We start from the raw sequence: 25,198 nt of genomic DNA on the forward strand, positions 1-25,198 counted from the left end.
TTACAAAACATTTCCCCTCTCAATTAAAATAAGCCCCGAGGGGGTTGATTTTATAATATGTTGTTCCTGGAGCTATATCTACAAAATGATGTCTCAAATTTTGGATAGAATGTATAGATCAAATTTTACACCTAATCATATAATCTCTACTATTATGTGGTAAGTATGTTTACACTAATTACAGATTTATAAGAGAATTGAATACGATAGCGATAATTTGAGACACCCTGATAATCAGACACAATCTGATATTCTTCCTCAGTCATAATAACCTTCCACCATTACCGAACTCAATAAAGAAATAACACGACGGGCGCCGTATACGGTGCAGGAAATGCTTACCCTTCCGGTGCACCCGATTTCATTCCCGGGTTTTAGTGGAGTTCGTGTTGTTTCTTATTTATTATTTATAACTGTTGATGTAAATGTCCTTTGATTTTGTGAGTCTTTGTTTACTCCTTTGTATTGATTGTTATTGTCTTGTAGCTCCTGCTGTGTTGATTAGATAACGTTAACATTTCTGTTGTAGTTATAGCTATATCAGAGCTAAATTCATTCAAGTGAACTGACCAAGATTTTGCATATAATTGATTACATAATGATTGCATAACAAAAATATTGCATTCATTTAAAAGATTAATCTTTTATCTATCTATATATATATAACTCACCCAAATTGTTTAATAAAACGGTACTTCAAAATTCTGGCATACAAGTAGTAGGTTTTGCTAGCTATAAAACCAGGTTCAACCCACCGTTTTCCCCAAAAAATTGCTGATCCATAAATATGACGGTTGTTTTACACTAGTTTCTTTAGTTCATAGCATTTAATTTTCTTATTTTTATGGATATCAACTTTTCATTAATATATTAATAAAGTTGACAAAATACGTTTCGACATTTGTTTGAATATTATTTAACAAATTAAATATGTGAACAACTCACCATACAGTGGTATTTTTCCGAAGAGAGAGAGAGAGAGAGAGAGAGAGAGAGAGAGAGAGAGAGAGAGAGAGAGAGAGAGAGAGAGACAGACAGAGAGAGAGAGAGAGAGAGAGAATTATTCCTTTTACATTTCATGATTTATTATATAATGAATAACATCATGCCACTGTTTTCTTCACTACATACATGTTATACAAGAAAGACAACTTTTAAATGAAAAAAAGTAATGAAAATAAAAGTTCATTCTCTGTAGGCATGTGCTCTTTATCATCTTCCAGCTTAATCTAGAATGAAATAATATTTGTTAATATTCAACTTATTGTATGACAGTTACTTGTATATGTATTCTTAGAATTCCTTTAATTAAATAAAACTTGATACAGCAAGATAGTTATAAAGAATCTTTCCTTTAACTGTAAATTTGTCCTTTAAAGGGACAGAACTTTGCAACAAATGTTTTTCTTCGTCTCTGTCTCAATACAATAGCGGCTCGTTTCCTAGTATCTTCAGATACAAGAATCGAAGTTGGTCTTGACTTTATAGATGTTTCTCTTTCAAATCGTACATGTTGACCAAGTGTAAATTCACATTGCAGATGGATATCAGGGGAAGCTTATTCTGTCGACGCACAAGGACTCTTTCATCTTGGAGTAATGTGATTCCCTTAAAGTTATCCAACGACATATTGTACTAGTTATAATGTAAATAACCCTTACTTGATATTTTAGAACGTGTGATTTTCGTATGCGCAATTTGCAGTGCTTGAAACTATAACATGACACATGATTGCAGTTGCTTTGTGAGGACAAAAACAATGACAGTGTGGTAGCATTTATGACTTTATCAAGCTTATAATGAAAGGAATTACTTGATACAACAGTTTATAGTTAAACAATATCAATCAACTGTTTACAAACCTTTTCTGCGGATGGATTTTTCTGTCTTATTATTTGGATTCTCTTGAATCATTCTTTGAAAATGTATTTGGTATCTGGAATGTAATTAAAAGTAGTAAATGAATTACTGAAGTCTGATAAGGGCATTCTAAGCTTAACATCATCTAAAAAGTCTGAATGATAAATTATTTAGACATTTTCTGTCCTTCAGTCAATTTGTGATCAACAATGGTAACTTCAATAATATTAATTCTGTACGCTGGCATTTAATAAAGTCCTGTTTAGAAAATTCATTAAAATGTTGATGTGTTAAGTTACAAAACAACTTTTAAAATATTGAAAATGACGTAATAATTTATTGTTCAGTCTTTTAAGAAATGTGAAGTTCAAGATAAACGTTTCAGATCAAAATTGTTAGAGTAGTGATATTTTGCAACCGTCAATTGTTTGTTTATTATATTTGAAATACACATATTAAGATCTCCTGTCAGGGCTGGGTAATAATTATTCAGATATAGCAATCCAATTCCCGGTTTTTTGGTTTCAGTCTTTAGTTTTTATGCATTGTTCTATTGACTGTTGTCTGACCTGTTTCGACTTTTTCCACAATATATATGGTCGGTCTCTTTTCGACGATCTTCGACTTATAAATTATGATTCTGATTTTGGTACCTTCCGCTTCTTTGCAAAGAATTTAGAGACTAGTTGGGACATTGCTTTCCTACTTTGTATTTGAAAGTATCAGAGAGAATAGAAGAACATAGTTAAAATATGCTTAAAACTTATCCCAAACTCACGTTGTTCGATCCATTTCGATGATTGTTTTTCCTGTCTTCTTTCTTTGATAAGCCTTTTCAATCTTTACATTGATATCATTTGGATACTGTCTCCATTCTGACCCTTCTTCATATTCCCAAATGGCGCTCACTATTTTAAACAATATGTTAAAAAGTAACATTGTGTAAGAAAACAAATTTAAATGTTTGTTCACGGATATTCTATACTGTCAACTATAAAACCAGAAAATGCACAATATAAAGTTACTTACCAAATAATTTCGGATTTTGGAAACATAAATTCGCCACTAAGATATTTTGTAAATAATTTTGTTGAAGCGGTATGTAGGAACTGATCTGACAGTGTCGAACGAATGAAAAAAACAATATTAAACTACAAAGGTATATATTGTTCCGTGTCGTAGTAGACAGAAAAACAGGGAAAAAAGAAGAAGAAAAAAGAAGTCAAATGAACAAATGACGACTTATTAAATACTTTTTGAAGACGACAACCAACGACAACAACTGTATGTCAGGCTCATTGCTTTGGACGGGAATTTCAAAATATGAGACAGTTCTATGTCCTCATTTAATAACTTGGTAACATTATTATACTGCACTACATTACGTCAAACTGTAAATATCTATTAAAAATGGATCGACTCATACATTGTGAGGCTACTAATCACAAAACCTTTTAAAAGTACAAAAGATACGAAGTTCTGGTTTAATATTGTACCTATCTGGAATATGGTAGTTGCTTTTTAATATTTCCGTTGATTGATCACATTTGTTGTTTATTTTAATTTACATGGGAGTTAGATATTTTTGTTATTTTTTTAAGAGAAGTCGCTTTTACCAAAAAAAAACCAAATTAATTTTAACCAAAAAGGCCGTGTTGTTCCAGACTAAAATATCATAATAGAAACATTTAGTGAATTAAGAATAAACACAGCACACGTAGTCGTTCAAAGTCAGAACTGTTAGCAATGAAGCAATACATATATCTGATGGATGCAGGCAAATAAGTGTTGATAACAGAATATCAATATCTGTTCATTACGTCTTTTTGTGTCGGGATGTATAAGTACCCGGCCATGTCTACTTGTATTTTTGTCCATCTGATGAGTTAAGCCTTTTCAACTGATTTTTATAGTTCGTTCTTATGTTGTACTGTTATACCTTATACCACTGTCCCAGGTTAGGGGGAGGGTTGGGATCCCGCTAACATGTTTAACCCCGCCACATTAATTATGTATGTGCCTGTCCCAAGTCAGGAGCATGTAATTCAGTGGTTGTCGTTTGTTTATGTGTTACATATTTGTTTTTCGTTCATTTTTTTTACATAAATAAGGCCGTTAGTTTTCTCGTTTGAATTGTTTTACATTGTCTTATCGGGGCCTATTATAGCTGTCTATGCGGTATGGGCTTTGCTCATTGTTGAAGGCCGTACGGTGACCTATAGTTGTTAATGTCTGTGTCATTTTGGTCTTTTATGGATAGTTGTCTCATTAGTAATCATACCACATCTTCTTTTTTATCTTAGTTTTGTATGTATTCAAGTCTTGGCAATAAAAGAAAATTATACCTGTAATACAAAACGAAGATCGTAATGTGAGTACTTTAACTTTCAAGCAGTATTACCTGTTGCATCAGAATATATCGGAATGACGTAATCCGTTGGTTCTTCTATGGCATTGGTTCTGGTTGTGCGGGATTTTGATCGAGGTGTTTCCTTTTCCGAATCACTGTCAGAGGTGTGTGGACTTTTATATTTATATTTGTGATAATTTCTTTTGCCACTTTTTCCAACAGGTGCACCACTTCAAAGAAAAATCATAGTAAAATGTAAAGTAATGTCACATAACGGGTTGCATTGATCTAACTACAAGGTACTGCAGATTTATCGAATACAGTTCATTTAAATATAGAAAAACACATAGGGAGAAAAAAAGGAAACAAAGAAGAAAAATATTCATAATAAACCAAACACCATGCAACGCCACGCCAACACACATATATAAAATAAAGAATTAGGAAAATTATGGTTTAAGCTTTAATCTGAGTTTGATATGATATTGCTGTAAATCCATTACATTTTGTAATAATAAAGAATATACATTTACGTTGTTATTACTATATGACACGTTGGTAACACACTACACACGATATATGTGATCAGTTTCACTATTCTTTAAATTTTTCACACCACTACAACTTCTTTTCTTGAATGCGAATCGTTTTTATTTTTATTTTTTTTGTAGCAGAACAGATTGGAAATTTCCCCGAGAACTAATTCATATATATTTTGATACTCACTGTACTTTAATTTCAAACCGGCCGTTGTGTCCCATCTTATATAGCCCAGTTGTTTTAGAATCCCATCTCACCTGAAGAAGTAGAAAGGCTGAACAAATTCACCACGAAATACCCTTTCGCCTAATACATCTGTTTACAGTGTTATGCGGCTCTTACTTGCAAATTTAATCTTAATCATTTTGACTCTTTTGTATTTGACCATTTTGTTTTTCTTTATTTTCTATCAGAAAGGAAGACCAAAGCGGCAAAATAAATTCCTAATTGAAATAAAAAATTCTATTTGATGAACCTTTTCATAGATTTCGATCCTAATATATTGAATCCGATTGAATGAAGTCAACGGAAAGTATTATTATTGATTTGTTAATATACGATAATGCCGAAAAATATCAATATTTAAAGAGAATTATATTCCTCCAGAGTAAATTGAAAAAAGATGGAAGGCCATACATACGGGCAATATCAAAACCTCGACTATTTTATTACAACATAACGAGTTAGAAATAATTGTCATATTTCCTATTTTGTACGTACAATTGCCAACAACGTCTTAAGTTTAACCTGGTTTTATATCTGAATAAACCTTCCTCTTGTATGAATATTGTTTAAAATTCCGTTATTTTCACCAAATTTGGCGAGCAACTCTTACAGAAAAAGTCGGTTACCATGACAAAAAAAAACATATCAACCAACCAAAACTATGTAAACATACAAATTCAAACAAATATACCAATATATCTGACCAAATGTTTGTAGTTGATAGTAAATACAGGATAGTTAAACGAAACGACATATACACTGAACAGTACCAATTGATTAATATATGAATAAAGGTTATATGAAATGAAAGTAATGCTATACACATAGATTTATGTATTATTCCAAAAACAAATAGAAGTATGTAAGATACAAATCAGATATATATACATACTCACCACAACCTTTCCTTCTCGTCTCACGTCTAAAACAGTCCCTAAACTTCCAGCCCCACCATCTTTATTACCAAACTTCCAATCATGTCCTATGTTATACCAAATTGTGACTTAAAATAACTGTTCACTCATAGTATGAAACTATACGATCGGAAAACACATATAACTATATTCGATGGTTAGATTTAATTTTATTCTACAACCGTTCAGGATGAATGGAAAAATAAGTTAAAAATGCACGCCGAAATAACAAATACAGTGACCCTTTTCTCGAACTTGTTTCATTTTCAATTTCATTGCGTACATCAGAAGGTTAAGAAACACGAGGATACAAAGATACGTTAATGGATAATTCAAGATTTATCACGTTTTCATCACTATGCATGAAACGAATGAAATGGATTATCAAAAAATGGGAGAATCCCAAATTATGAATGCACGCTTTAAGTATTTAACCTGCTGATATGAATTCATGCTAACCTTCAATCCCATTATATAGGCTGTACTTCGGCAAATTAAAGATTCTAGTTATAACCTTGTTATTTTTACATGACTGATGACAACAGTAAGTGAAAACTCCGAAAACTCACCAAAAATAAATGGCGTTGTCAATTTTTTCTTCGATCTATAAGTTTGACTGTCCCTCTGGTATCTTTTGCTCCTGTTTTTCAGTATATACATAAGTTTTGACATAATTTTTGTTTGTTTTACATTTAAATGTGTAAGCACGCTAAATTTGTATATTAACTGAAATTAGACCATTTTATTTTTTCGTTTCTTTGTGTACTATGTTCGCACCTCTAACTACTCTACAACCAATAGCTATCATCTCATCCACTAGTATTCTAGGTTCATCTACCTTTCTTAGACTGTATGTACTAGTTTCGTCACATTGCATGTATATATTGGTATCACCATTATCCCACTGAACTCTGGCTATACCTTAAAATAAGATAGGTTTTCCGAATGCTGTTCATTGTTTAACATTGGTTTATCTGACGTGGATCAACACCAAGATAAAATAACCTTACGTTACTAAATAACATTTACACTTTATCATTCATATACAATACACGATGGTCTTGGGGTATATATTATGGGTACTGACGTTGTTAATCATCTCAATACCGTGTCATAGTATACTTTAGTCTGGCCATATGAATATTATGTTCACTGTGGATTCGCTCATAATTTATATCCATTTGATATTATACTTTCCATCATTGTGTTATTGTGTTATTAATATATTTTTGTATTCTTATCTTTCTTTTTTGCAAATGTGCTAAGCCTATATGCCTTGTTCTGTTTCTATATTACATATGACGTGACTCTGTATTTATACATCCCGTCATGGTGTAACTGTGCTGTGGTTAATTTTTTTTCCATTATGTTTGCTAATGTGATTTCTCTAGATGCAACTTTTGTGTTTTTTTTTACATATTTGTTTGTTTTTATAATGATCAGGATTATAACACAATCGTCCCTAAGTATTCCATGCTATGTCTCCGGTTGAGAGTTGTCACATTAGTAAGCATATCACATTTTCTTTTATTACATACATTTATGATCGAAAGATTTATTTACCTTGTTGTGATCGATTTACATGCGCATCTGTTAACTCATCTGGTGAAATGAGGCTTATATATCACATGGCTTTCAGTTTTACATTTTAAAAGTCGTGAACAATATCAATGATAAATTCTACCTATATAAAACTCATATGAATATCATTTGCGCACCATGCGATTCTTGTCCAATGACGGTTCCAGCCAAATGATTATCCTGATTACCAAACCTCCAGTCAGGTCCACGCCGTACTCTATCACCAAGTTGTATAGACCGACATGTTAATTCAGTACATTTACCCTGTCTAATCTCTACGCTTAATGGATTCACAAATTCCAGTACCATATCGAGGCAGTCGTTCTATGTCGATGCAAGAATGAATGACAAAAAATATAATTGAAAAATAAATTTTATAGATCTGCAATTGGTGTATGTACTTTCCTTGCATTGACTGTTTTAAGTATTTGAAATACTCGTTCTGAATATCGTATGAAGTAAACATTCAAAACAAAAAACAGTTCTTTTGTTTTCATTATTTTACTCCAACTTTTCTACGAATGAAACTTTTGGTAAAAAAAAAATATATTTAGATCCTTCTATTTTTAGCCAAAATGTACCCCGATTTTGTTTTTTGTCCATGGATTTATGAGTTTTGAACAGCGGTATACTACTGTTGCCTTTATTTAACAATTTATGAGTAATGTGCTCAATAATATACTTTTTAGAAACCCAAGGGTTAATTTTTTAAATGAGTTGACGTCTTAACAGTCGCGTTTCAAAACACGACTTTCGTCAGAATTTGGAAAATATATGTACAAGGTGATATATGTGCAATTATGGATACACCTGGTCTCTATGAAGTATGAACTTAAAGTAAAATATAAAGGCTGCATTTCTTTCTTACTAAAATTTTGTAAACGTTGTGTCGTGTTTGTTGATGTTTTCTAAACGCTACGAAAGTAGAAACAAATACAACGTTTAATAAGTCTTTACTGACCCTGTTTGAACTTTCAATAATGCATGCACATGTTGTTGGTAAACAGACTTTTTTTACAAACGTAGAAAAAATATATCGTTTAATCAAGTTAAAGTTAGAAACAAATGTAGCGTTTGTACTAACAAACGAAGAACGACAAACTGTAGACGCATCTTTAGCGAGTGTATAGTTTGTCAAAGTTTATGTAAACTTTGCAAACGTATTTTAGAAACAAATGATCAAAAGAGGGACGAAAGATACCAGAGGGACAGTCAAACTCATAAATCGACAATAAACTGACAACGCCATGGCTAAAAATAAGAAGATAAACAGACAAACAATAGTACACATAAACAACATAGGAAACTAAAGAATAAACAACACGAACCCCACCAAAAACTAGGGGTGATCTCAGGTGCTCCGGAATAGAAAGCAGATCCTGCTCCACATGTGGCACCCGTCGTGTTGCTTATGAGATAACAAATCCGGTAGATAGTCTAATTCGGTAAGTCACATTTATGAAAGGGAAGGGGACTGTAGTTACGACGTAAGGAACATGTGCGCGCTTAGTCGTTTGCATCGTTTGTGTTAGAAAGAAATGCACCCATAGGTAAGCTGTGCAAATTTAGTACATTCGTTGATATTATATGGATTTTGAATTTGTGGTCTGACACCTAAACTGATTATTGTATTTGAGTAAAATTGAGGGCGGAAAGTTTCTCTGACAAACTGGTTGTTTATTCTACTGTATATAAAACGTTCACCAGAATAAATTAATGCAGCGAAAAGTTTGCTGTGTTACAATTTTCAACACTTCGCACTAAAATTGTTTGAAATCAATAAAAATTAACTTACATAGGGATCATCAGAACCGGATTCTTCTTTTATTTGTTGCTTTATCGACTCTTTGCTTTGGTCAGCTGAATACATAATATTGGAAGCTATTCTGGCAGCTATCATCTGCGAGAAATAAAATAAAAAAAAATGTGCATCCAATAACATAAAAAACCAAAAACCAAGAAAGAATATTAAAAATGTATAGGAAATAACACCAAGGAAGAGTAAAAACTCTTTAGTCGAAGAGAAAACAATAAATCAAAATGATCGACAAGAAAAAAATAATATTAAAAAAACTACAAAAAAATAAAGGAAGGGTAACACGAACTAAAATCAAATGTTAATCTTAAATTCACAGGAAAGGTAATCAGTTTATACTCTTTATAAATAGATTCAAACCGATAATTTTATATATTTAACCTGCAAAATAATACTGCGGTGACCGTTACTTTGTCTGCATGTCCGTGACTACCCAACGAACGCTTGTAATTCTTCGTTTAGATCATTAAAGGCGGCGAAAAGGAACACCAGTGTTGTAAATATAGAATTTCGGGCGATCATAAATATAATAAACACATTGTTTGTTGAAAATATTTCACATTGAATGTATCATACAAACGTTACAAAGTGCAAAACACACGACATACACTCCGAAAGTTAAAATCATTCAAGCTCATCTGTTCATCCGTCCACAAATCCCTCTAAACATCTCTACCCTCTCATGTCACTATCACACACTGTAAAATGATGTAGACAACCTAAACAATGTATTGTGTAATCACAGACATGAAGGAAAGTCACAGTCACAACAGAGTACATGATGTTTTGTTGTATTTAACTAAAAACCGAGAGTATACCGTCAAGCAGCTGTTTTTTCTTAGAAATATTATGCAATGCGATAGCAGAAACTGTGAAACCGATCGGTAGTATTACGACGGTTAGTATTATTTTAAATTTTTGTGTGGTTCTTATATAGATAAAAAAAAAAATTGGAAAGGTTAACTTTATTTGTTGCTATATATTTATGAAGAAGTGCTTCATATCTCTTTCAATCTTTCTTATTGCAATACTAGACGTACCATTATTTTAGTCATCTGTACTAAACGATGCATTTCTCTGGTGTCTAGTACTTTCCCATTCGTTTCATTCACTATACGTTCCAAAATCTGAAAAAAGGTTATATATTTTTGAAGATGTACATATCTCAATATAATAATTTTATTTGCGCATATGTTTTGTAGTTTGCTTCTTGTTATGTCAAATATATCTTACCTTAAATTCATATACTATATTCTAAATAAGTTGCAGTTTGTAAAAAGTTATTTTTTAAGTTTACTTCTGATGCGTTCTACTTGGTTGCTAATTGATTACGTTTTTGTTTCTACATGAGATGCGGCTACTGTCTCATTTAAAAATTATAATTGATTGCAGTTGGGAATAATCAAGAAATATATCAGGTATGTCTTTCAGAAGAGCATATACCAAGAAGGTAAAAATGAAATATGTAATTATTAATTATACTGCATGTATAAGGGCCTCAATATATTGTAATGTATAAGACAGTATATGATGTATCCCTTAAAACAGAATAGTCCAGTCAATCTAGCATTAATTTGTATCTAACCTTGAAGTAATTGCAACAGAAGGTTTTTAAAGTTTTAAACTTAAGCATAATACCCCAAATATACACAGAAAAAAGTCCCATTAAATCTAACCTGAGAAAAACTAAAAAAATCATGAACTTAAAATTCCTATGGAGATTTGTATTGATATAGAAGAAAACTCTACAAAAAAGGCAGAAATATATAAAAATTTATACTAAATTATAACTTTACGGCTTCTTTTCAACTCTGGATATTTAGGCCGTCTTTAGAGTATAACAAACAGCTCTAAAGGTGTTTTCATATCTTTTATCAAGCTATAACCTAATTTTCATAATTCATTAGTTGACCCTACTTTGATATTTAAGCTTGACAAGGTAAAGAATCTCAAATTGAATAAAATTAATTGAGTTTTCATAAAGCTTATGGGACTTTTTTCTGTTTATATTTGGGGCTAAATGCTATAGATAAGAACTAAAACATTTTCTGTTGCTATTAGTTCGAGGTTCAAACTTTTTGACTGGACTACAAAATCCCTCTGTATACTTAAAAAAGAGAACAGCGTTTTATTGTAGTCTTTTCATCATAAGGTTTAAGATCACAGTTAAATCTTTAACACGAAGGTGTATCTCAAGGCTAAATGCAAGTGCATGACTACCACTACCATGACTACTATATGGTGTGCAAAGATCTTTGATGGATCACCATATACCTGTGCGTTTAATATGTACATATACAATAAGGAGATTTGGTTTGCATGCCATTGAGACAAGTTACCACCAGATGTTTAAATAAAGTGCAAGTACATTTTGATTCGTTAAAAATTCCTAAGTTGCAACAAATGTTCCAGACGAATATGATTTAACGTTTTTGAATATCTTACGTTATTTTTCTCACAGTTGTAGATACTAGTATCGTTTTATCGTTTTATCGTAGACAGATTAGTTTAAACATATTTTATTTGTTCAAGTACAAATTGGATATGACACAAGTAAAACAGACTTAAGAAGTCTTCTCCATAGACAGATGCTTACCGCATTTTTCTGATTTTTTCCAATTTGAACATAAAAGACTTTGGTTTGTAATCTGACAATGGAATGGACAACCGATTCTACTCCTGCGTGGTTCTAAATATAACAAGATTGTCAAACATTATTTATAATTAAATCATAAAACAATATAATCTTAATTGTTTTCCATTTTATTTTCGAAATATTTCTTTATAGATAAGAAAAAGAAGAAAAGAAAGGTTATACAAAATAAAATTTCAGCTTTATATGTGTTTGTGAAATAACTTAAATCTAGAAATCAACAATGATAGTAGTTTAAGACTAAAAAGAGGATGGTTTTAATTTTCCTGTTATAAACTGTACATTTTTGAACGGCCTTATTTCTACATAGCATCTGAATATGAACTTCAATAAAAAAAGAGGGGAAGTTGTTTTTACTTCAATAAAATGGACAGAAAAACAAAACTAATATAAAGATTTCTAAAAGAAAAGATACAGTCTTCAACAATATACAAGTTTCTATATTATATGTGTATATCCAAATCGTTCCGAGTCAAGTAAACAAGATATGTCAAAAGACTTCGACTTCGAAGACACAAGCGTTTTTTTCTTATTTCTAGAAGCCATGTTGGTAACGTATGATATTTATTTGGCTTTCTATTCTTGATGTAACCTTGGAATATAAAATTGGATCAACAAATTAAGGAGAGCAGGCAAAAAAAAAAAAAAAAAAATAATGCCCCAGAATGGGGCATACAATTAAGTCTTACATATAAATCAATGCCTTCAAGTAAAGATCCCAAACTAATACCGGTACTCGAGAGAGACAATGTAATACTGCCTTTTGCATTATCAATCATTGATTTCAAATCAATTCCACCTTTCGCAAGTGAAAAAGGAGATGAAGAAGAAGATGTGTTTCCTTCCGATCCACTATCAGTAAATATAATTATATGTCCTTGAAGTGGAAAATCTCCAATGTTTCCAAACGGACCTACAATAAAAAAGAACGTTACTTAATAAATACAGTTATACCTTCATTATATTCAAACTGCCAAAATATTGTACCTTTCCTATGTTATATTATATTAAAATCTATTGACAATCAGTTTTCCTACTTTCAAAAATCTAACAAACAGTTGGCAAAACCGTCACAGCATTTTTTCAAATTGCAAATTTAAATTTACGAAAATAAATCAATGCAAAAGATAATGTTAAAATATGCGACTGTTGCATTTTAAACCATGTTAAATGGGGAAGTAAAGCTTCAACTTAAATAAGAATCTGAAAAAGTATTTCTACACACTTTTCCTTGAGTTATGTCATACATTCCTGCTGTTTATTCTAAATATACCTGTTATTACACCAGCCTCACCCATCAGCAACCCTCCAATCGCAGGTGCATCACCACATGGCTCAAGCTTATCTGTGGGATAAATGATTTTTTTTCATGTACACATTTTTTTTAAATAGTTTACGTAAAACTCCTTAAATACTTCCCAAAAACATTCTAATTAGATCAGTAACAGGTGAGCTAGGTTAACCGTAAAAATAGCACAAAACAGAATGTATAAAACAGTTGCCTAGCTTTTTAAAATCAAAGGAATTTGTCTAATTAAAAGACAATGAGTATGAACGCCTTCGAACAATACATAGCAACCAAAAATATATGTGTATACCGAATCTCTTTTACCATATAGGAGAATTTAAAAAAAAGATTATACATTAAGGCTGGTAATTTATTTTTATTCGTACCTTTCTTGCCGTGCAATGTGTACAAACTAGATCGACTGAAGAAAATATTTCATCTCAAAATCTCCCCTTTCTCTGTTTGAAGATGGTCCGTACTGGATATTTAAAACCATTGAGTCCAAATATTGTTTATAAGAGTAGTTTATCACAGTGTAAATGTAAATAAGTAAAATACAAAAAGTTGTGAATGTACTATCATAATAGGTGAAATATTTTTATTGTTTATAAAACAAGCACAAATAGGATCTTCATTCATAATAATTAAATCATTTATATCATAATGAACTCATCGATCAACATTTTTACCTATAGATCTCAATATTAGGTCCAGGTCAGAAGTACATTCATGAATAAGTTGGTTTTCCCCGCCAAATACTGCTAAACCAATATTCTCTTCAAGCCCAGTTGTTACCCAAACATGTTTTACACCTTTAGAATAAATAAACGTTAATATTACTCAATATTGTCAAAATATATTATGTAAATTAATTTATAATAACGGAACAAACAAAATACACCGTCAATACTATCCACTGGTAGTTCAACTCACAAACATATAGTGTTGGACTGTATGCTTATGAATTAGAAAGCAAACTTATTTTTTATTAGTTTTAATTAAAAATCATGCGAAACCGGATGCTTTTATTTTAATTCACTCTTTGTATGCTTTAACTGTCAAATTATTTGGTTATAAATGGTTTTTTTTTTAAAGTAAACATACACGCATGTCTGTGTGCTAAAATTCAATCTTTTTGTTCGTAATATTGATATGATATATACATTTATCCACTTCAATGTTCTCATAACAGTTTATTGTTCATATTATTATTGTTTATTTCTACAAACAATAGTTATCATGGGTTATGAAAGACTTAGTGCTTTCCTGATTTTAATGATTTTATTGTCCAAACAATAAATTTATGCAAAAGTTACTTAAAGGATGATTTGTGTCACATCAAGATCTGATGACCTTGAAAAACAAATATCTAAATGTTAGTACTATACCTTCTACGTACTCCACTGCTGCTTTTTTCATTACTTCAAACTTGCGGCCTCTCAGTCGTTCTGATATATCTAATACCAATGTTACATAACGTCCAGTCGTACGCATAACTGTACCTGATCGAAGTCTGTATTGAGCTGAAGTAGTGGAAAATACATTTGAATCAACTCCTTTAGCCAAAAAAAAGTTTATCAAATACAGATTATGTATCGTCCGCAACAAAGATAAATACACATATTAACACAAATTTTACGACACAATTGTCTGTTTGGTGAATTATTCATTTAAATAGTCTTTGTGCTGATCATGAATTCAAATGTTTATTTCCTTACTCACCTTGTTCACACACTTGCTTATAATGCTGCAGCCAATCATTTATGGTGTTTGGTTGACCAAAAGTATCTAAGCCTACTTTAGAAAAGAAAATAATGATTTATAATGATACATGATTGCATTGTGCCAATATCTTTAATTGGGACCAAACTTGTAAAACTTAGCGCTTTACTACAGATACCGCTGCTGATTTAATGTTATAATCTGCTCAACTGTCTGATGACACAATTGAATTATAAAGTTTACGCCGAATGATAATATTATTGAATTCGTTCTTACAAAATATTGTCTGCGATTGATATTATGAAATGATAATTATTTTGATTGAAATCATATTAACTATGTTTGATGGACGAGGGAATCGAACATCAGTTTGCATTATTTTAGGGAAAAGTTATGCCCCCATCCTGCTTTGAATTCGCTACATGAGATTTACCCCTCTAAAAAAATGAAAAGACGCTTCACGTTCCGCTAGAAAGGTGGTGCCCTTCAAATAACACGAATAACTAATTTCATTTGCAGTCCCGCCCAAAATATACCTTTTATCTATGAATTTAAATGATAAAAACATTCCTGTTAGCCCCATGTATACGTTGCACCATTGATCGGATATCTAAGAGAAGTTCATTTACTGATTAATTTTACAGTAGTATCTTCAAACACAAAACAAACTATTTACATGTTATTAAAAGGATATGTGTTGAACATCCTTAATTTTATAGCGGAAGCAGTTCTTGTTTCTGTAGGTATAATTTGCTTCAAGAGGCTCTTGAAGCTGAGCTGTTTATTTTAACTTTTTTCTACAAATATTGTGAATGTTTTTGGTCAATTTTTTATCCTTTCAATTACCACTCATACAACAACATTGAATAATTTACAAGATACTGATAAAAACTAGCCTAATTTTTAAGCTTAAATCCTCGGCTTCTATACTTTATCCTCATTGGTACACAGAAACGCAGAAGATAATAGTCAAGAAAAATATATTGAATATCAAAGTAAACACTACTTGTATGTGTTTTTTTTTTAAACACTCATCAAATATAACAGGGTTATTATTTTGGTGTATGATAAACACGCTTTTAGTCCACAAAAGATTCATATATCGATAACAAGTTGAAAAGGTTAAACCAAGAACTATGTTGAATAGCATTGAGGACAAGAAATTCTGAAAGGTGTTGTCAAATACGGCATAGTTAATAGTTGTTTTTTGGTTAATTTTTCTCCTATAAAAAATGACTCAAGTGTGTGTTACATTTTCATGTTGAGGTCCAGTTGTGTTCTCCTCTTATGTTTGATGTGTTTTCTTCAGCTTTGGTTTGTAACCCGGATTTTTTTTTTTTTGTCAACCGATTTATGAATTTCGAACAGCGGTATACTACTGTAGCTTTCATTCATACAACAAAAAATGATTAACTTACAAGATACTGACAAAAACCAGTCTTATTTCAAAGCTTAAGATCTCGAGTCATAACTTATACACATTGGTACACAGAAATGCAGAAGGAAATAATCAAGAAAACATGTAGAATAACAAAGTAAACATTACATATTTGTGTATGACAGGCACGCGTTTCGTCCACAAATGACTCATAAATCGATTAAAATATTGAAAAGCTTAACTTAATTGATAGATGGCAATTATTTTCATATAATGCAAAAAGTTCAATATCACTACATTCATACGATTTAGCGTTTTCTCATTGACAGTACCCTGAGGGATAGTTTTGAATATTCGTGTTAGTTGCATTTTAAGTTTTTTTCCTATTCAACTGAATATCTTTTTTTTTTATTATTGATGATAATAATAAAGCCTATTCCGATTTACTTGAACAGCAAATACTAGATAACCATACACTCGATAGGAAAGTCACCAAATAATGCATAAAAAAGATTATATACATACCCATATTAGAACTAGCGGCAGTATCAACATTAGAAAATCCGGTATTCCGCCGTCTTCTGTTGCCAGCAGGCCTGTAAATCGATATGGAATATTGAAAACAGATAAATAAACGCAAAAACAACACCAATTGGCCCTCAGTCAATCAATGTCACTGAATTTGCTACTCTTTGACAAAAAAACCCTGTCAAAACCTCTTCATTATTTCACTTGCTACAATTAGAGACGCTTCTGTTGGCTCTTATTGATATAACTGAATATTATCTGAATGAAACAAAATGTTAAAGAATTTCCGAAAAAACAAACGTGCAGCCATATTGCTTTTGATAGAAGAACTAGCTTCAGAGAAGATGATGAAATAAGATTGTCTGACATTTTATCAGAACCTATGATAAGGCATCAGACAAATGTATGACACCTAATCAACCCCAGATAGGAAATCCTTATAAAAGTTTAAAATTAATTCTGCTCCTATTGTCCCAAATGAGAATAAATGGAAAGTCAGCGTTAAATCAGTGACATGCTTAAAAGAAGGTTTTGAAGTTAAACTATTACCCTATTGAGGGTAATTGGCTTTCGTCACATTTTTATTTCCCTTAGTTAATATTTCCGTGATTTGATGACTTTTTAGTTTGACATTTGCGCATTCTCCCTTCGGATGGTTATTCTCTTATGTCATGATGTATTGACACGATTAACACCGAATGCCCTACGGTATCGTATTCATAAAAATTACACAAGGTGGGAGTACGATTGGAACAGCCCAAACTAATCATGACTTTACCAATCAGTTGACATACAATAATTTCGTATTTTAACAAGTTCTCAGACCTTCAAAGTACTAGATTTCAAAATAAAACCAGAATACAACATGTGTACATATATGCTATCTTTCAATGACAGGGTAAATCAATTTGGCTTCAAATATTCTAACCTTAAAAATGAAAATCAACTAACAATTATAGATGTGCAATAATTTGGCTTACACTGCTAGCTTTACTTTCCGGGTGTAGATGTCAATTACTCTTTTATATTTTAAACATTTAGACAACTAAAAGGCATTCTTGAGAAGAAAATGTTGGATTTGTAATATAAATATTCCGATTGATATGGACATCTTTCCAATTTATATGCAATGTGTCTTACAAAACAAAAAAAGTCTTTGAAATTCATATTTACCTTTTGTGTGAGTGGAATTGTGACCTTGCATCTGTGAAATCCGAATGTTGTTGTTGTATATTAGGCTTATTTGTTAAAGTTTTCTTGAAGTCAGATACTGGAGAACAACTCGTATATTCAAAGCATTTACTATTAAAACTTAAACGGTTGTCAGAGTGCCATTCTGTTGACAAACTTTTAAAACCCAAATCGTTTCTACGTATTTTACCATTATATTTTGACAAAGTTTGTATATGGTCAGCTTCATCTTTTTTGTCTACTTTTGCACAATTCAAATCAAGTTTATCAATTTCACAGTTAGTATCTGTGATATTGGATACCGATATATTGTCAAATTGAAAGGCGTTATCTTCGGATGGAGTATCGACGTCTAAGTTATCATTGTCACATTGACCACCATCTTCAATGCTTTCGTCAGTAGTATTTGTTTCAAATTGTCTGTCTTTTTGAATATTATTTGATGGACAGGATGTAACTAATTCGGGTAATGGAATGCATTTATCAATTGGGAAACCATCTGTGTTACCATTTAATGATGAAGAGACTGAAACAATGTCAAGTATATCTTTTGCATCTTCCGATTTCTTGCCATTAGCAATAATCCGTTCAATATAGCTATCTTTAATATGTCTCACTGCTACGGTAATACTATTCACATCTTCAGACAAAATAAATACCAATTCTTTAATTTCCTTTAGTTTTGTAGACTTAAGTTCACAGTGTGTCGCCAATGAATCTACAACCTTTGTAACATCTATATATAGAGAAAGATATGTATCAATCAGTTTAAATTTTCACAATAATTATTGTAGTATGTTAAGTACTGTGACCTTGTTAGCATTCTGTAAGTCTGTAATACGTTTAATTTGTTATTAGTTTTAAAGTGTGTGTTATCCATTAAACCGTTTTATAGAATGAAGTGTGAAACGCCTTTGTCACTTATAATCGTGGAAACAATCGTGTTCTTAATCCCCAGCCTAATAGTTCATCATCTTCTTGATCTTATAAGCTCAGTAAGCATTTATACGACCTAGTTCGTTCACCAACCGTAGGTGCTGTGGTTCTTTCAAAGTTATATCGAACTTTCCTGAATCTAACCGCAGTGACGTCAAAACTTTCAAAAGGTTACACTTATTCTCTTAGTCTTAATCGTAGGTGTTTTGGGAAATCGATGACACGATGTGAGTATAAAACTTTTAAAAAAGTAGAATACCGAATGTTTTCCAATTTTCGTTTGAATAAGAGTATAATCATACTGCTTAATTATGCCAGTTTTAATACATTAACAACCTGTATGTTTTATTCTTTCTTCGGCAAGTGAATGATTTCGCTCTCGATTTTTTTTCTTCTTTTTTTTTTATAAATACACCTTGTGCGCACTCTATTCAGGACGTATAAATGTGTCTAGAACGTATTCTGTTACCATGTAAGGGTGTCTCTAGTCATAGATTACTAGTTTTTGAAATCACCAAGGTGCTCGCTCTTGGATTCCCATTTTTCTTGTTATGAGGAACTTTGAATACATAATGATTTCTTAAAATCAAGGTTTTTTTTTGTCACAGTAAAACTCAGTTTAAGAAACGTTCAGGTCCGATGTAAGAAAAGATGACAGAAGAAACTAAGCAAAATGACAATGATAACATAAATTAACAAAATACAACTTGGAGTTCAATGACATACTAGACCTCAAATAAACTCATTTAAAGATTATGTGTTAATACTATGAAAATCAAGCACAATGCCTTCCGTAAGGGGTTTATTACTATACCACCATAAAATAAACAAGATGATATAACTCATGTCATGCCAACAGCTGGTTTTACATTGTACTGCACTACTTCATTAGATAATGTTTACCATGCTAAACATGTGTAAACACCAATTTTAAGTTCTCTTTTAAAAGAATGAAAGGTTTAGAGTAATCAGCAACACAACGTCAGAGAAATGAGTAAACAAATATACTGAATATACTGCCTTTAAATAATTACCTACTTTCAAATTGCTTCTCGATTTCCTCTCTATCTTTTTTGCGGCTGCAAATGAAAAATAAACACATGTCCTTGTAAGCATGAAAGCAAGACAATTTACCTTATTATTTGTTTTTCGGTTTTGAGATAATTGCCGAATAAAGTATTTTATAGAATTACATGCAGTTCAATACATATTCCTAGCACTAGAAAACATGTTGCAGCCTGGTGATCAAGCGACAGTCTCTTAATTGCCCTTTTATACGCAGTGTCATCAATAAAAACGAATACAAATAGTCAACAATATTTAAAATAGTGCAATTCCGAAAAGTCTAACAGCAATTTTATAAAATATAACTAGAAAGTAAGCAAATTTGAGTCAGAAGTTGAATAAATTCACACTTAAGCGCTTTTCTGTGTTTATCTTCATCATGCACGATCAATGCCGACTATTTGAAGACAAGAATGTATCAGAACCGAAACAGTCGAAAATCTACATGTCCAAAAGGTGACATAAAAATAACAACATCCATATTGGTGTACTTTGCCTGAAGGAGTTGAAACTGTAGTTTCCTAATAATATTTTTATACGTTTATAAACGGACCATATATGAATGATTTGTTTAAAATCATATCAGAACCAAAGTACTTTCTACTGAGCTGATGATTACCCTTTATATTTTCTGTTTTCCCTTTTTGCACTGTGACGTGAATTTAGCTACGATTTACTCAAACATTACAACATGTGGAAACTATTAGGGTAGATGAGATTTGAATTCCCCATTAAAATTTTTATCGTTTTAAGAAAACAGGTTTTATACAATCACTTCGTTCTCCTTGTTTATTATAATAAGTGATATAGTTTGTATATGATTGATCAAAATGAATGCCACTTTTGTTTTTATAAATAACTGGAACTGCCGTGGCTAAGGTCGACATTTTTTATAGTTATTTTCACAAATGACCATCACTTCATTGTTAAATGTAAATGTATCAGTACCATGTAGATTTTTCTACAATCCATTCAAATCGATTCTGATGTATTTGTCTGCATTCAGCTTCTACTTCGCGGCATTTAACATCAAGTAAAATTACTTTTTGGTTTGTATTGTACGACAAGCCTTTACTTACCACAGAATGATATTAAGGATTGGACTTTTTAATGAACGTTTTGAGAAAAAAAACGAGAAGTTTTTTTTTTACTGGTTCACTAATTGTTTTCTCAGACACCGATGATTTTTGCCTAAATTCTGATACAGAATTTACTGCTGTTGTCAAATCCAAATTAGATGTATAGAAAAGAGCGGGAAAGAACATCACCAAGAAGTTAAATAAAATGATCTAGCTTTCTTGATTTCGTTTGTCTTTTTACACCGACTCGAATGACGATAAAAAGGATTTGTCAGGATAGGTTTACAGTTTGTTCTCATATAAATGACAAGAACTCTTTGAAAAATTAACCTCCAGTATTGTGTTGGAAACATAAACAATTATAAAATGATAATTTCAGAAGGGTGTGTTTGAAATCATGTCAGACTTCTGAGCTGATGAAACTATTGGGGACTGATATACCACTAGCAGCGGTATCGAGCCACTGCTATAAAAAAAGAAAACATCATACTGAAGCCCTTTTCAGGATTTACATGTAACTTTATAAGAACGCTTCAATCCATATAAGCCAAAGATGAATAAATACCAAAACATTTGTAGAATTATATCACCAAAACGGACCTTACCTTTAAAAGCCAAATATATCTAGGTTCAAATTTGCCTGAAGGCATTGAAATATCAATTGTTTGAATACATTTTCAGATAATTGTGTGTTTAATATTTATAGGATGTTGCCAGTTTAAGTATGCAATCTCCTTATTGTTTGCCTTTAATTATAAACTATATTGTGAATTTATAAAATGCCTGTCCTTACTTATTCGTTTGATTGTCTCGTCTTACGTCTTCTTGCTTCTGCAACATAATCTTAATTTCCTCGCCTAATTCTTTGATCTACAAGATGACATTTCATTAAATTTCACTCAGCGGTCCAATAATTAAAATGCATATTTCATAGAAAATTGCAGGATAAATAAAGGCAACAGTAGTAAACTGCTGTTTAAAATTCATAAATAGATAAAGCAGTTAATCATACAAACTGAAATCGTGCGTGCATTCCACAATGTTTGAGAATTCGTAAAGGCATTATATGATCTCTTTGTTCCATGTTGTGTCGTTGAAATCATTTTTTCGAAAGTTTCACGGACGTCATCATGAGTAGCAATGCTATTGGTCGTTATGTAATTTCTGTGTTACAGATCACGAAGGATATGTTCCAGTTGTCGTATACATATTCCTGTCTTCCCGAACGTGACATACCAAAGTAGAATTATCCACGGATTTCTGCTTACACGAGCAACACGACGGGTGCTACTTATGAAGCAGAAATTGCGCACTCGCCCGGAGCATCATATATCACTCCGGTTTGTGTCGGGGTTCGTGTTGCTCAGTATTTAGTTTTTTTTTTGCGTTTTATGTTCTGTTTTCCTTCTGCTGTTGCGCGTTTTTCTTTTCGGCATTGCTTTTATGTTTGACTTATGAGTTTGAATGTACCTTTGGTATCTTTTGACTAATTAGTTTGAATGTACCTTTGGTATCTTTTGACTTATGAGTTTGAATGTACCTTTGGTATCTTTTTACTTATGAATTTGAATGTACCTTTGGTATCTTTTGACTTATGAATTTGAATGTACCTTTGGTATCTTTTGACTTATGAGTTTGAATGTACCTTTGGTATCTTTTGACTTATGAGTTTGAATGTACCTTTGGTATCTTTTGACTTATGAGTTTGAATGTACCTTTGGTATCTTTTTACTTATGAATTTGAATGTACCTTTGGTATCTTTTGACTTATGAATTTGAATGTACCTTTGGTATCTTGTGACTTATGAATTTGAATGTACCTTTGGTATCTTTGACTCTCTTATACATATCCATTTATTGACAAACTTATGACAAAAGATGGATAAAAATATTCTGCAGCAAATAGGTATAAATGATATAACTTCTGTCGCTTATTTTGAATAATTAAAATGCATAGATCATAGAATATTTCAGGATAAATAAAGGCAACAGTAGTAAACCGCTGTTAAAAATTCATTCTTCGATAAAGCAGTTAATCACACAAACGAGAAATCGTAAAGGCATTATATGATCTCTGTGTTCCATTATAATATGAGGCAGGCATAACTTGTGAATGGGGACGAAGTCTGTATGCATTATTCTTTTTGTAACTAACATATTTGTTAAAAAAAAAAAACGGAAATACTATAACGTTTCCGATTTTGATTCTCTTATGTGACGTTATTTAAGTTATCACGTCATGTTCAATGTAAAAAAAGAAACGCTATCATCAGATGATAACGTTTTTTTTTTCATATCAAGGAATTATTAAAAAGGGAAATTGGTATTGCGTTCCTTCCTATTTTATACTAGACTGATAAATATATGATTTTACTCAAAGTTTCATACAAACGAGACCGGAAAAAGGAAGTACATTGTAGATTTCTGCGCAGATGCGGGAATTCAAAACACGACATAAAAAATTGGAATGATTTTGAGTTCATTAGTACAATAAAAATTTCGGGAAAATTTTCCCGATTGTTTTTAATTGATTTTTCCACTGTTATTCGGGACTTCGTCCCCATATAATCTCTGTTTTCCATGTTTGGTATATTTTGGTTATCTTATATATACTAATTAATTTGGCGACAAACTTATAACCCATAACTGATAAAACTATTTTTCAGCAAATTAGTATAAATTATATAACTTCTGTTGCTCATTTTGAATAATTATGACATATCTTCAAAATATAGATGTATGCGTACATTTTCAAATTGATATTGGGTATTTCAATTCTATTCATTTTATTAATTACCTTAATCGATAAATGACAATTACAACTACTTTAAAAGACAATAAACAGGGAGGAACATTGATGAAATGACAATCTGACCATATCTTCCTCGATTATAACACCTCAATATGACAGACGCTAACCAAACATTGTCAAAGGCAACTGAAAAAATTATTGTGTATTTAGGCATTTATCATGTTAATGTTTTGCACATTTTTAAATTCTCCATTTTTTTCGACATAGACTCCATAACCTTAGGTAATTATCACAGAACAATTTTACGTTATAGGAATATGTTCTGAGACTCAATTTATGGCGCTTTATATTCAAGAGATCGTCAGCCGTAGAATTGTACTTACTATTTGAAAAAGAATAATCAAAGATGTTGTTATAGTTAAAAGATATTTCGGGAAAGCCCTGGATATTGTTTTATTTTGAAAAAAAATATGGGATCAAAATATGATATTAAGTTAAAGTTATCAATTTCCAACAGTTTTGTGAATAGTGATCTTTAGTGTCACATATGTACAAATCAAATCATAATACACTGAAGGATAACACTATGACATAAATTATTTTTAACTATAAATATATTATCAAAATTATTGCCAGCCTTATAGAATCGCTTACCTTCGCCATTATCCTATATTTTATTTCGTCCTTCATACTAGGATAGCACACTACTTTTTATATAAAATATAAAATTTTATAAAATGAAATTATCTAATATCATGCTTTCTTTATGCAAATTGTAACATAAATAAGGCAATATATACATTGATATTACTTCTGACTTCTTACTTTACAATTATTGTATTAATCTATCCGTATTGAAATAAAATCAGCAAATTTGCGTGTTAAATATTAATTATACTTGTAGATAGGAAAATTCTCTATACCGATACTTTTATTTGAAATCAATAAAATAATTTAAAAAAAATCCCTCTTTTTTTGCTTCCAAAATTTTCTTAAAGCAGATTATTACGAGTTTAATTTGGCGTTCAAACAGTGACGAATATGACTCTCGTTTAAGATAAGATACGAAAAGTGATAAATTCGGATTACCATTCTTAGTACGTAGTTTTGTACGTTCATACCCGATCTCTAATGAGTTGGGATGGTCCAGAAATGTTGGTCACACTCCCGACAGTAAGGTTAGCCCGTAACATTCGTAGAAACTGAAAACCAATTTTGTTTAGTCGGAATACAATCATGACTGTGATGACAGTTTCTGCATGTCGGATCAAAATTGTTATATCCCTTGTTTTCTACGTTTTTATTACCAAATTCGGCAAT

At 31.4% G+C, this 25,198-nt stretch overlaps 1 protein-coding gene and 1 long non-coding RNA gene across 2 annotated transcripts; both read right to left on the minus strand.

Annotated features, from left to right (window-relative positions):
* Positions 1-1,109: 1,109 nt before the first annotated feature.
* LOC143071197 (uncharacterized) lies at positions 1,110-18,776 on the minus strand. Its single transcript, XM_076245362.1, has 18 exons — positions 18,029-18,776; positions 16,853-16,923; positions 14,950-15,021; positions 14,616-14,750; positions 13,917-14,039; positions 13,213-13,284; positions 12,629-12,852; positions 11,883-11,975; positions 10,327-10,413; positions 9,266-9,370; positions 7,608-7,794; positions 6,667-6,810; positions 5,872-5,957; positions 4,937-5,007; positions 4,262-4,440; positions 2,639-2,768; positions 1,863-1,936; positions 1,110-1,229 (listed from the first exon to the last, which is right to left on the minus strand). Exons 2-18 carry the CDS (start codon positions 16,854-16,856, stop codon positions 1,225-1,227), a joined length of 1,791 nt encoding a protein of 596 aa, XP_076101477.1. The 5' UTR covers positions 16,857-16,923; positions 18,029-18,776; the 3' UTR covers positions 1,110-1,224.
* Positions 18,777-20,016: 1,240 nt separating this feature from the next.
* On the minus strand, positions 20,017-24,591 carry LOC143071198 (uncharacterized). The gene is made up of 3 exons (XR_012976814.1): positions 24,533-24,591; positions 21,920-21,996; positions 20,017-20,061 (listed from the first exon to the last, which is right to left on the minus strand). It is a non-coding gene; the product is annotated as an uncharacterized LOC143071198 (long non-coding RNA).
* Positions 24,592-25,198: the final 607 nt, after the last annotated feature.

Source organism: Mytilus galloprovincialis, chromosome 4 (assembly GCF_965363235.1).
Source record: "Mytilus galloprovincialis chromosome 4, xbMytGall1.hap1.1, whole genome shotgun sequence".
NCBI lineage: Eukaryota > Metazoa > Mollusca > Bivalvia > Mytilida > Mytilidae > Mytilus > Mytilus galloprovincialis.

Coding starts and splice junctions, on each gene's coding strand:
- LOC143071197 (XM_076245362.1), bottom strand. Junction 10,414..11,882: donor GAAAAAATCAGAAAAATGCG/GTAAGCATCTGT, acceptor ACCTTTTTTCAG/ATTTTGGAACGTATAGTGAA. Junction 5,008..5,871: donor GACGAGAAGGAAAGGTTGTG/GTGAGTATGTAT, acceptor CTACTTCTTCAG/GTGAGATGGGATTCTAAAAC.